We start from the raw sequence: 11,714 nt of genomic DNA, 5'->3' as shown, positions 1-11,714 counted from the left end.
TAACATTACCACTTAATGTTTCAAAAATTTCCACACCTTCGATAAGAAGAAACTTTTGGACCTCAACTAATAATTATCTCTTTTCATTCTTGTAGGAAAAAGATCTTCATTTTATAACACAAAAAAAGATGTTCAAGATATTTTACTACGGTATTCAAAGATAAATTAACTTTACAGTTTGAAAAGATCTTTCCAACCAAGATCATTCTAAAAATGATCTTCTCTTATTCCTTTCTTTCCTTTATATTTAACTTTTATCTCTATATCTGTCAATAAAAGAATTGGAAGTGTAGGAAATATTTTCTTCCTTTCTGTTTGTTAAGTGCCAACTTTGATGGTTACACTATTCATATATGATTCAAGGATGTCATCTATGGTTTCACTTTGGCCATGTTAGAAAGGTAAGAGAAAGAAGTAGAGAAAGATTTGTGTGTATTCAAGTTGTGTGTAATGATTCAATATACAATGATATTTATAAGCGGCAAGAGAATCGAAATAATAAAAACGTAATATCCTATAATAAATACTAAGATATGCTAAAGAATTAGAATGAATGTTAATTTATCATAATATATTCTAACAGGCCAAAATCTTTTGGTATTATGTTAATTATGTATGTATCTTGATACTTGTACTTAACGCACATTGTTTTTGTTTTCAAATGCATAAGTTTTGTTATTTGATTTTGCTGAATGGAGATATCAAGAATTTGGCAATGGTTAAATCTTCCAGTATGTGTACTGTTATTGGTAAAGTCAGAAGGATCTGGTTTTGTTCCAATCACTTACTTGGAGGATGCAGAATCAAAAGGAGCTGGTAACGAACAATTGTTTTGGTGGTTGATTATAGGGATCATCTTGATCCTGAGCATTATAACTGTGTTCAATTTTCAATGATATTTATTTAGTTTGGGAAATTCAAGTTAAGCACGTCTGTGCAGTTTGTTTGGATGGTAGTCCACCGGCCTACCACTTCGATAAGGGATCCGGCGAAGGTGTTAACAGCTGGATTGTTTTTCTTGAGGTATATCCCTTTCCAAAAATTGAAATGTTAGGATGCTTAGAGAATAGGAAGATGAATGCATAATTTAAGTTAAAGTGAAAGGCTCATTATTTTAAAGCAGTTGTGTTTTGTTGCTAATAGGGAGGAGGATGGTGCAATGATGTATCTACTTGCCTTCAACGCAAGGACACTCGCTTAGGTTCATCCAAACAAATGGATACGCAGTCTGGCTTTTATGGAATACTTAACAACCAACAAGTTTATAATCCAGGTTGGTATATCCAGAGTTACACTACACATATTCATATTCATATTGTGTTATGTTAATGTTATGCATTTGTTTCCAGATTTCTACAACTGGAACAGAATCAAGATTAGGTACTGTGATGGATCATCATTTACTGGTGATGTGGAAGAAGTTGATCCAGTAAGTGTTTTCAAAATTTTGAATGTATTTGGAAAATCTATTACATTTTTATGACATGATATTATTTATATTGTGAAATCAGACAAACAATCTGCACTTCAGAGGAGCAAGAATTTTTGAAGCAGTCATTAAGCATTTACTTGCAAAAGGAATGGAGAATGCTGAAAAGGTAAAAGAATGACACACACATTACATTAAGACTATTCTTATTCTATGATTCACTCACTCACTCAATTACTTATTACACAGGCTATTCTCTCCGGATGCTCTGCTGGAGGATTGGCTGCTATATTGAACTGCGATCGCTTCAAATCCTTCCTACCAAATGGTGCCAGAGTGAAATGCGTGCCAGATGCCGGCTATTTTATCCATCTGTATGACTCCTTACCTAGTTTTGCTCTGCTTCTTCATACTTGATACTTGCTTAAATATGTTGTGTAACAGACCAGATGTCTCTGGAACAAAGCACATTGAAAATTTCTACAAAGGAGTTGTTGAAACACATGTACTCTACTCTACTCTTGGCCTACTTTAACTTTTGAATTTATTTTTCCTACTTCTCACCATAATGAGTAAGATAAGAGGTTTCCATGTTATAGGGATCAGCAAAGTATTTGTCTAAATCCTGCACTTCAAAATATGGTGCTGGCCTGGTAAGTCTATGATTGATTTATGTAACTGTGCAAGCAAGAAGCAAGCACTGATACCTCTGCTTCTGGTGCAGTGCTTTTTCCCACAATATGTGGCACAAGATATCGCCACGCCCATTTTCGTTGTAAATGCAGCCTATGACTCATGGCAGGTGACATGATCATATTATTCTGTTAAATTGCGGATCATAGTAGGAAGATCCCAACATTATCTGTGTGATTTTCATTCAGATTAGAAACATTTTGGTACCGGGGATGGCGGATCCACACGGAAGCTGGAAAAACTGCAAAGAGAACTTAAGCAATTGCACACCTGATGAACTAGATGCTGTGCAAGGTGAAAAAGAATAGAATCAATGAATGTGTGTATGTTAATATGAGTAACGTGTTTGATTTGTTCAGGGTTTAGAGAGGATTTCATAAAGGCATTGAGTGGGGTGCAGAACTCTCCATCAAAAGGAATGTTCATAGATTCTTGCTACATCCACTGCCAAACGGGAATGCAAGAGCTTTGGTTCAATCCTGATGCACCTCAGCTTGCAAATACTGTATGTATTTCTTACACGCACTCACTCTTTCTTTCTGCTTTGCTTATCTTATTACTAATTTGCAGACTATTGCTAAGGCCGTTGGTGACTGGTTTTATGAACGAAAGCCTTTCCAACACATTGATTGTGCCTTTCCATGCAACCCTACTTGTGGTAAACCTGTCTTAAATGTCAAAGCCCACCCTGAAATCTAGATGATCTTCCATTTTCAATGTGATAAGTAATAAACATTATTATTATTGTTGTAATCTTCTTTAATCATCTTTCACCGATGATAAAAAGGATAGCTTAACAATAATCAAGAAACTAAAGTAAGTATTTCACAGTCAGCTGTATTCTTTCATTTCACTAATAAAAATACAAGCAAATACAAAACGTATATTGGGATTGCCTGTATATTTCAAAAAGTTAATAAGCTAAGATACTTGGTACTGCAAAATATTCTCTGCTTGTAATCACTCTCAGGCTCTATATATCTGCTTATCTTCAATTAATCCTTGGGGGTTGCCTCTCATGTAAACCACCAATGTCGCCAAATGTATATACTTTTTATTTACTACTTTTTCTTTTTAAATGAGATGATCTCTTAAAGAATAAAGTTGGCTCATATTCCTATATTTATTATATCTTACCGTTATAAATAATACAATAAATTTATAACCACAATAATTAATTTATAAATTAAAAGTTTAAAAAATAAAAATTATATTTTATTATAATAATTGTTTATTATAATCATTTTAATTTTTGCCAATGAGTTATACCTCAAATAGCATAGTCTCCTATATTGGTCGCGAATTCGAGTCTCTGTATCTTTGGTAAAAGAAAAATTAATTATTTTAATTTTTAGAAATAACATTAGGTACAAAGAACTATTATTGTAGTTTTTACTTATTATTAAAAACAAATTCTATTTAATTTTATCAATATAAATTTTGAAAAGAATATTTGAAAACTAAAAAAAAAAAAACAAATTTATTAAAAGAGTATCAAAACGAAACCAAAAAATATGATATTAGACATACATTTTCATATTAGATACAAATAAAAAACTAAAAAATAGAATCCAATAAATTTGTAACCTCCAAATATATTGAATTTATATTTTTATATTTATTATATTTTATCGTTATAAACAATACAATAAATTTTTAACCGCAACAATTAATTTATTAATTTTTATAAATAACTCACTAATGACATTTTAGAAAAATAATGACATTGAAGCACTACCCCATCAAGAGATTAAGGAGAAAGAAAACCATACAAATTCAAGACACATCTTCGAAAGAAGAACATACATGATACATACAAAGATGGAACCAAATAACACAATAAAAAGTGCATCAAACTCAACAATTCATAAAGAACATGTCTTCGCAAAAACCTAGACAAAAAGAAAAAAGGAGGACGAGCGCCACATAAGATGACTAAGTCTATCAACTAAAACAAATGCAAAAATCAAATCACCAAATAAAAATGTCACTTTGTACAACTCCAACATCCAAATCTTTTGTACAACAAATTATTTAAAATAAAACACTTTTTAAATTTAGCTTCAATTTACACATTTAATTTATTTCTACAAAATATAACAATTTTTAATATTTATTATATACTATCATTAATTTACCGTCCTGCGCATTGCACGGGTCTCATTCTAGTAGATGAAACAGCAGCAGCAGAAAACAGCAGGGGCAACTCGACAATAAGACGTTCTGATGGAGAGAAGTGTTTACAATCACCGTTTAAGATTGGACTTGCTTGTTCCGTGGGAGTGAAGTACCAATCCGGTGTTTCTGTCCATTTTTAAAAATGACAACGCGATCCCTCAAAATAAAATCAATCCACTTTGGTCTTTGTCCCCTGATTCTATCACACAACGCGGTTTCTGTGGGTATTTTTCTGTCAACTCTGAACAGAAAATGCTGACGTGTCAGGTTCAGAAATGGACAGGGATCTAATTGTTTCTAAATTTAAATTGGTTAGAGATTTATTTGTCCTTATAATTTTTTAAACAATATTTTTTTAGATTATTTTTTTATTTATTATATTAATATTCTTTTTTCAATAAATTATTAAATATATGGTATAATAAGTACAAATTAATTAATAAATTATTTAAATTTAAAAATATCATTTATTATGAAATTAAATAAATCATTCTCAAATATAATTTTTAAATATATAAATAATAAACATTAAAATTCAGTTAATACATTAATAATAATAACCCTATGATATACTATTAGTATTATGATCTAGATAATTTTTCACAATAAAGTGAAAACTAATGAATACATTATTTAATATATAGTAAAAGTAATAACAAATTTAATTTTTTATCTCTTTAAACTAAATTAATAATTTTATTTGATATCTTTATACTAAAATACACTATCAGTCACCAAAGAATACTAAAATACACTATGAGTAAATTATTAATATTATGAGTTGACGGAAAAATACCCACAGAGACCGCGTTGTGTGACGGAATCAGGAGTGTGACGGAATCAGGAGATAGGGACCGAAGTGGATCAATTTTATTTTGAGGGATCATGTTGTCATTTTTAGAAATGGACAGGAGCCGGATTGGTACTTCACTCTTCCGTGGAGCCATCAAAAGAAAGAATGAGCATGGAGGATGTCATCATAGAGCTAAACCTGATAAAGAATTCCTTCAGGATTGACTAGACTGCATGTATTATGCATATGATCACACTATTTTTTTATTTTTGTGCTTTTTCTACTTGATTTGCTACGTCTTTTCCTTTCATTTTTCTTTTCGTGTTATGCCTAATTGCCTACTTGTTCCAAATACAATAACTGAGATGTTCGATATTTTATTTTAGCCTAGTCAGAAAGAAACTCTTATATACCACCATGGTACATAATAAAAGAGTTTATGAGGCAAAATCTATTAATTTGCTTGCATTAATAATAAGCATATGTTAACAACAATTATCAACATTTAGTCATATACAAAATTAGGCTCCAAAACCCTCCTATGGGGATATTCAGGGAGACACACTTTTACAAGCCTCTCTACCAATGCACCAAACTCGATTACGGCTTGGTGTGCTAGTTACAGAGTTGGCTTTGGCCTCTGCAGATGAAAGCTCTAAATCAGAATTACTATCGCAGCTAGATTCACAGTACTGTACATCTGCCTTGTTCATCTTATCAATCAACGAGTGCTTGACATGTGAGCTAGCCACCCAAGATTCTGAAAGACTTGTCCCAGGAGAGTAAGAATTAATTGATGCCATGGGGGAATTCGGATTGCTTAAAGCATCCTCCTGCAGTATATCCCCTATTCTAGATAGTATGCTTAAGGCTAAACTTGCAAGAACTCTGGAATATGCTTCCAGAATGGAATGCCCAATATCCTGCAGAAAGAAGCAGCTAACATTACCACTTTAATGTTTGAAAATTTTCCTCGCCGTTGATAAGGAGAAACTTTTGGACCTCAACAACTCATAATTCTGTCTTTTCATTCTTGTAGGAAAAAAGATCTTCATTTTATAACACAAAAAAAGATGTTTTAAGATATTTTAGTATGACATTCTAAGGTAAATTAATTTTACAGTTTGAAAAGATCTTTCAAACCAAGATCAATCTAAAAAAGATCGTTGTAGGCAATAATTCAATATGACATGGATTTTTCATTTTTCTTGGGGACAAATAACAGTAACATGCTTGTTATTGAAGCAGATAAATGAAAGCATATGTAGGAAACTTTCCACACTCAGAATAAGTAACATTTAGAAACTCACCTTGCCATACTGAACTTTGGCAGCATCAAGAAATGTTTGAGGAAGGTTTGGGTATCTACTTTTAAGCAGCTTTAAAAGAGTTTGTGCACGGTCCAACCACAGCCCCACCTTTTCGGTACTTGGCATGGAGTCCTTCATGAAAGGCCATGAGGTTCGTAGTGGGGACTTGCCACTATCTTCTTGTGTAATTCTCATTCTTTCTTTCCATGAAAACATAGCAGCTTCTAATTTATTAACAGTCTCTAAGGCTTTATGTTCAGTTTTTAAATTAAGATACTTGAGCATTTCTTCTCCACTGCTTGATTCAGCTGTCAAAACCATGTGCAATTCCTCTCCCAGGCTTGCCTTTCCAGACTGAAAATGCAGAGAGATTATTTTAGTCGATGATTCAATGAAGATTGCATTACAGTGCACAGAAAGTTTATCTAGCATTATGATTGCATATTTCTTGATCCAAGAATGAAAAAACTTGCAAATTTTCTTGTGTTACCAGATTAAGAATTAACAACCAATACTATTCCTTATAATGGAATGTTCTATTCATGTTCATACTTTATACCTAACGATAGATTCATCCTATTTTTCTGGTATCTTTAATCATCACTATTGGGAATATAGTGGTTGAGGTTAACAAAAACATGGGTCTCCAGAGTTCCAAGTCTCACCTTTAGAAGTGCATCTTTAATAATTGTTGGAACAGGCATTTCAAGCAAAATATTATCATTTATCGATTTGGCAGCCTTGAATATTTGGTGTACCACCCTTCCCCGATGAATCAACCTCTTTCGTTCAGTGTCCGAAAGCCCAGTACTTGGTACTTGGGGTGAGGGCAACCACCATCTTTTGCTTTGTCTTACACTCGTGCTCCTCCTTTCTGCCCGGCTTCCTCCCTCTTCATACCAAAACTCAGTATTCACCATGGATTCTAGTGTCTCCTGTCAATCAAAACATTAAGATGTCGATACAGTCTACATAGTGATTCCACAGGATGTTTATAAAATGAAGATTTTGACCTACAATAAGCATAGAGTCCAATTTCTGAAGTGCTGGAAGATTCATGTGGACATCAGAACGAGCTTTCGGGGTCATTATCTGTTCAAACACGATGACTATCTTATTGTACTGAAGTGTGATTCATATAAAATGTTAAATCATTTCCATTCCAGATCAAATGAAACAATACCTCAAAGATTCCACCATTGGCAGCATTTTGCTTTGCAGGAACCAACTCAACCATATAGTTTGTAGGAGACAGCAACCAGTCCATTTCTCTTTGCCATTTGCTCTTCCGTTCTTCAGGTAACGGTTCCAATTTCCACAACTCGCCAAACACCGTCACTGCATATTTTGGCATTAAAATCAGAGACAAATTTTTTGAAAATATATGTAAGTTTCTCAAATATAAATGGAACTGAGAGATTGAAAAAAGGTAAAAAGCATCGAAAGCAAACCTGATAGGCTAGAGATGGCATTAGACAAAGCTAAAGCTGTATTGAGGCCCTTAGTTCCTCCTGTAATATCATCACCTAGCAGCAACTTTGAGAACTTTTCTCTCATGGCTTCCACATCCGAACACTGCATAGCATAAGCAGGCTTCTCTTTGACATAAAAATGTTGAGGACTCTGAGAGAGTTCCCATTCTTCCGATCCTTGTTCGTCATCCCTTTTCATTTTCAAACATTGTGAAGAGAATGATCTGAAAGTATCTTTACTGGATGAACAACTGAAGTCATCGTCATTGAATGAATCGGTTATACATCCATCTCCTCTGCTAGTTCTGCTTTCATCTTCAGAAGATTGGTTGTCAAGAATGCAACTCTCAAGGCCATCATATGTCATAATCCCTGAAACATTCCAGTGTCAAAAGTTGTCAAACAATTAATTGGGTGGTTTGCTGGTTGTTGCTATTTAACAATAGCTACTCAGCAGCATTTTACAAAGTTATTATTATCAAGCTTCTTAAAAGCACGAGCTCATAAGGAGTCAGAGTTATACCAAGGTCATTATATTCAAGATCAATAATTATTTAGCAGGTCAAACATCTCTGCTGGACGATTTAGAAAGCATTGACAAGGGACAAGAAAATAGAACATGTGTTAGTTATCCTGTCCTCTTCAGTCTTAAATGTTGAGAAATTGTTTATCTAAAGACATGTGAAGTAATAAACTATAACACAAACATAAGCAGTTGGTTATAGTTAATACTTAAATATGTTTAGACAAAATAATCTTAGTACAGAGTTGTTGTATGAAATGCTTCCACGAAGACATGCCACACAATAAGGCACTCAGGTTCACAATCACACAAGAGAGCATTAGTCAAGTTTGTCGCATGCAACTCGATTTAAGAGATTGGACGCTAATCCTTTTTATCAATACGTGTTTAACCTTTTGAATAAAAATTAAATAGCACTGTGAGAACTTTTCATTTTAGGGAAAAGGAAAAAACATATTAAATGTTCCAACATTTACTAAAAGTTTTAATTTTATTCTCAAACTCAAAAGTATAAAATCTTTTGGTGTTGAGCCCAATATTTTTAACTTAAATGTTCCAACATTTACTAAAAGTTTTTAATTTAATGTATTGATTACTCAAGCAGTAATTACCCGTATTTATTTAGAAGTAATTTTATCTATTTCTGCAGCATTATACTTTATTAAAACCTATGTATTAATTTTATTTATATGTTTTTTTTTCAATTATTTTAAACCATAGAAAGTATTATAGAAAGTATTATGACCTTCGGATGCATAAATGAGTCCACTCCATATTTTTTTTCTTTTGGTGACTAGTCCACTCCTTCATATGATCCAATAGCTCGTAAAAGGTGGGGAAGAAAGGTACAATCCACAATCTCCATCCAAATCCAAATTCGAAAATACAGTACAGTGTATGCATAGTTTTCAATTTTTGAAAGTCCTCAATTGAATTTGTATTTGCCTGTGGCAGGGGGAGTTGCAGAGGCAGTAAGTAGGCACAACCCAATTAAATAAATGTACATTTGACCCAGAGACCAAGCTACTAACTAGTAAGTGGGGTACACACACTACACCCTTCATTCGCTTCATTCATTCTACGCTGTATACTTCTAAAATTTGCTTCTATAGATGCACCTAATCAATTGACGTGCAACATTTGCTTCTATAGATGCACCTAATCAATTGACGTGCAACATCATGAATCTTTGAAAATCTTAGGCGCTTATACTCTCGTCTTAAACTGACACTAAGCAATCATTTATTTATTTTACGTGGGAACTTAGTATAGTACTAGGTAGTGACAGTGATATATAAACTCTTTCAGTGAAATTTTCTACTATAACCATTCAAATTTTTGGGAGAGATTTCATTTATTTATTTTTGAGAAATCATACTAGAAATTTTCTACTCATATCTGTACCTTTTTTTATGTTAAAACTTAAAAGACAACTTTTTATATTTTTTCTTAATTTTCTTAATACTAGAAAAGAAAGGTGTACGTGTATATGCAACATTTATCGTTACTTGATTTAATTTGGATTGTCCCGCCCTGATGATATGGTCATATTAACGATAAACATTTTTTTTGAATAATAATAATATTTTATTAAGAGGAGTATGGGAACTTACTGGCTTGGTGGTCATGATCAAAGTCAGTGCTAATTTTGGATGTCCTGGTGCAGCAAGCTAGTCTTTTCCTCATCACTAACATCCTTTTCCTTCTTCAAAGAAACGACACTGTTGCTTCAATAACTCTCCCAATGTGCCTTCTTCTTCACTAATTATATCCCAAATATATGTTATTCCAACAATTAATTGTATCCTCATATCAAATATCTAAGGCTACGCAAAATGTTTGGTTTGATCATATGCATTCATGTGAGAATATTATATTTCTACATAACTTTATTATAATAAATCATATTAATCTTCATCATAAAGTACACAGATGTCACGTGTTATGTTAAGAAGGGATTAATTAATTATGCAATAAGCAAAGTTAGGGGAAAGTAAAATAGAAAAAGCAGTGTGTTTGAGCGGAAAAAAGGCACTACTTATGGAAACCTTTTGAAGGTAGTAATTAAAATGAGGTCAAAAAAGCCAAGAAAACAGGGATCTGCACCAACCATGTGCCCATCCCAGATTTACACGTTACAGTTACACCTTTTCCTTCTTCATTTTCTTTTTATAATAATATTTTTTATTCAAAATCAAAATGTTTCAACGGATACTAAAAAATTAAATCAAAAGAAAATGGAGAAGAAGCTCAGCTCAGACCTCAAGAGTTTCAGACTCATTAAACTTTCAAAATGGCGAAGTTATAGTAGAACACTTGGAGAGATAATTAAAGAAGCGTAAAACGTAACAAGCATTAAGAAAATTTTATACCTGAGCACACCAAAATTGTTCACTACTTCTTCAATGGCGTTTTTAATTTTCTGAAGGTGCTTTGGTTCAAGTTTCTATACGAGCTTATCGAGGATAGAGGAATGAAGAATGAAAACGAGATTGAATTGAATTCAAGAAGAAATGCAGTAATGGAGCGATGTGAGTTTACATTTAATAGTGAGAGAAACAACAAGAGCAGCATATCAAGCATTCAAAGTTTGATGTGATGTGATGTGAACGTGATGCCACCCAATGCATTCTTCTCAAATAAATCTTCATCGTCAAAGTTTCTACGGTCACGATTGTAGGAACAGCGACCGCGAGAAATCGGGCTCAAGTGGGCCCATTTTACGTTTGGGTCCAAAGTGGGCCCTATCCGTTAGGGGCTCAACGATAGCGCCGTCATTACCATTCCATGTATGATGTGTCTACATCTTAAGCTAAGTTGCCTAATATTCTCATTTCCTTGGCCCAAACAATTCAATTCTTAACGTTTACATTTTATAATTTTATTTTTAGTGGCCTACACTACAAAATCAAGGAGTAGGTTTGTCTTTAGTTTTCTTATTTTAAAAAGAAAGTTAAGAATTTGAATTTGAAAAAGGGAGTGCAATAAATATTTATATCTCACTTTTGTTAGGTTATTAATGTTTTGTTATACACTTATACTTGAATTTCAATTATGCTTTCTTCATAAATAAAATAAGTGAAGATATAGCTATAGATATTTCAATAATAATGATTTTAGTCTTCAAAAATAAAAAGTCACAGATAGCAATAAAATATTAAAACAAAAATGTTAGAGGATGAATAAAATTTATTATTTTGTGCTATGATTTAGTCATCAATATTTAAAAGTGTAAATTAAAAATAGGTTCAGACTAAAAAAATTAAATTGATGATCAAAAATGCTGATAAAAAATAATAAAATTTGTTGGCTCTTG

The 11,714-nt window shown here is 32.7% G+C and overlaps 2 protein-coding genes across 2 annotated transcripts; one reads left to right on the top strand and one right to left on the bottom strand.

The window, feature by feature from the left end:
• Positions 1-660: 660 nt before the first annotated feature.
• On the top strand, positions 661-2,821 carry LOC112695534 (pectin acetylesterase 8-like). Its single transcript, XM_029288844.2, has 12 exons — positions 661-816; positions 941-1,023; positions 1,144-1,273; positions 1,350-1,429; positions 1,512-1,598; positions 1,679-1,803; positions 1,874-1,934; positions 2,029-2,082; positions 2,154-2,231; positions 2,311-2,416; positions 2,482-2,627; positions 2,693-2,821. The coding sequence occupies exons 1-12, from the start codon at positions 693-695 to the stop codon at positions 2,819-2,821; spliced, it is 1,203 nt and encodes a 400-aa protein (XP_029144677.1). The 5' UTR covers positions 661-692.
• A 2,708-nt stretch (positions 2,822-5,529) lies between these two features.
• Positions 5,530-11,005, bottom strand: LOC112797817 (rop guanine nucleotide exchange factor 14). The gene is made up of 8 exons (XM_025840921.3): positions 10,771-11,005; positions 10,012-10,159; positions 7,855-8,247; positions 7,587-7,741; positions 7,421-7,495; positions 7,069-7,338; positions 6,404-6,757; positions 5,530-6,016 (listed from the first exon to the last, which is right to left on the bottom strand). Exons 2-8 carry the CDS (start codon positions 10,091-10,093, stop codon positions 5,645-5,647), a joined length of 1,701 nt encoding a protein of 566 aa, XP_025696706.1. The 5' UTR covers positions 10,094-10,159; positions 10,771-11,005; the 3' UTR covers positions 5,530-5,644.
• Positions 11,006-11,714: the final 709 nt, after the last annotated feature.

This window comes from Arachis hypogaea, chromosome 1, assembly GCF_003086295.3.
Source record: "Arachis hypogaea cultivar Tifrunner chromosome 1, arahy.Tifrunner.gnm2.J5K5, whole genome shotgun sequence".
Classification (NCBI taxonomy): domain Eukaryota; kingdom Viridiplantae; phylum Streptophyta; class Magnoliopsida; order Fabales; family Fabaceae; genus Arachis; species Arachis hypogaea.
Note: the sequence above shows the minus strand (reverse complement) of the source record. Positions and strands in the feature narration are given on the sequence as shown.

Excerpts from the sequence above, each read along its gene's own strand:
- LOC112797817 (XM_025840921.3), bottom strand. The coding sequence starts at position 10,093 with ATGTTAGTGATGAGGAAAAGACTAGCTTGCTGCACCAGGACATCCAAA. Across the intron at positions 7,339-7,420 it reads AATTGGACTCTATGCTTATT|GAGACACTAGAATCCATGGT; the intron begins GTAGGTCAAAAT and ends TTTGATTGACAG. Across the intron at positions 6,758-7,068 it reads TTAAAGATGCACTTCTAAAG|TCTGGAAAGGCAAGCCTGGG; the intron begins GTGAGACTTGGA and ends CTGCATTTTCAG.
- LOC112695534 (XM_029288844.2), top strand. The coding sequence starts at position 693 with ATGGAGATATCAAGAATTTGGCAATGGTTAAATCTTCCAGTATGTGTA. Across the intron at positions 1,935-2,028 it reads AAGGAGTTGTTGAAACACAT|GGATCAGCAAAGTATTTGTC; the intron begins GTACTCTACTCT and ends TCCATGTTATAG. Across the intron at positions 2,417-2,481 it reads TGAACTAGATGCTGTGCAAG|GGTTTAGAGAGGATTTCATA; the intron begins GTGAAAAAGAAT and ends TGATTTGTTCAG.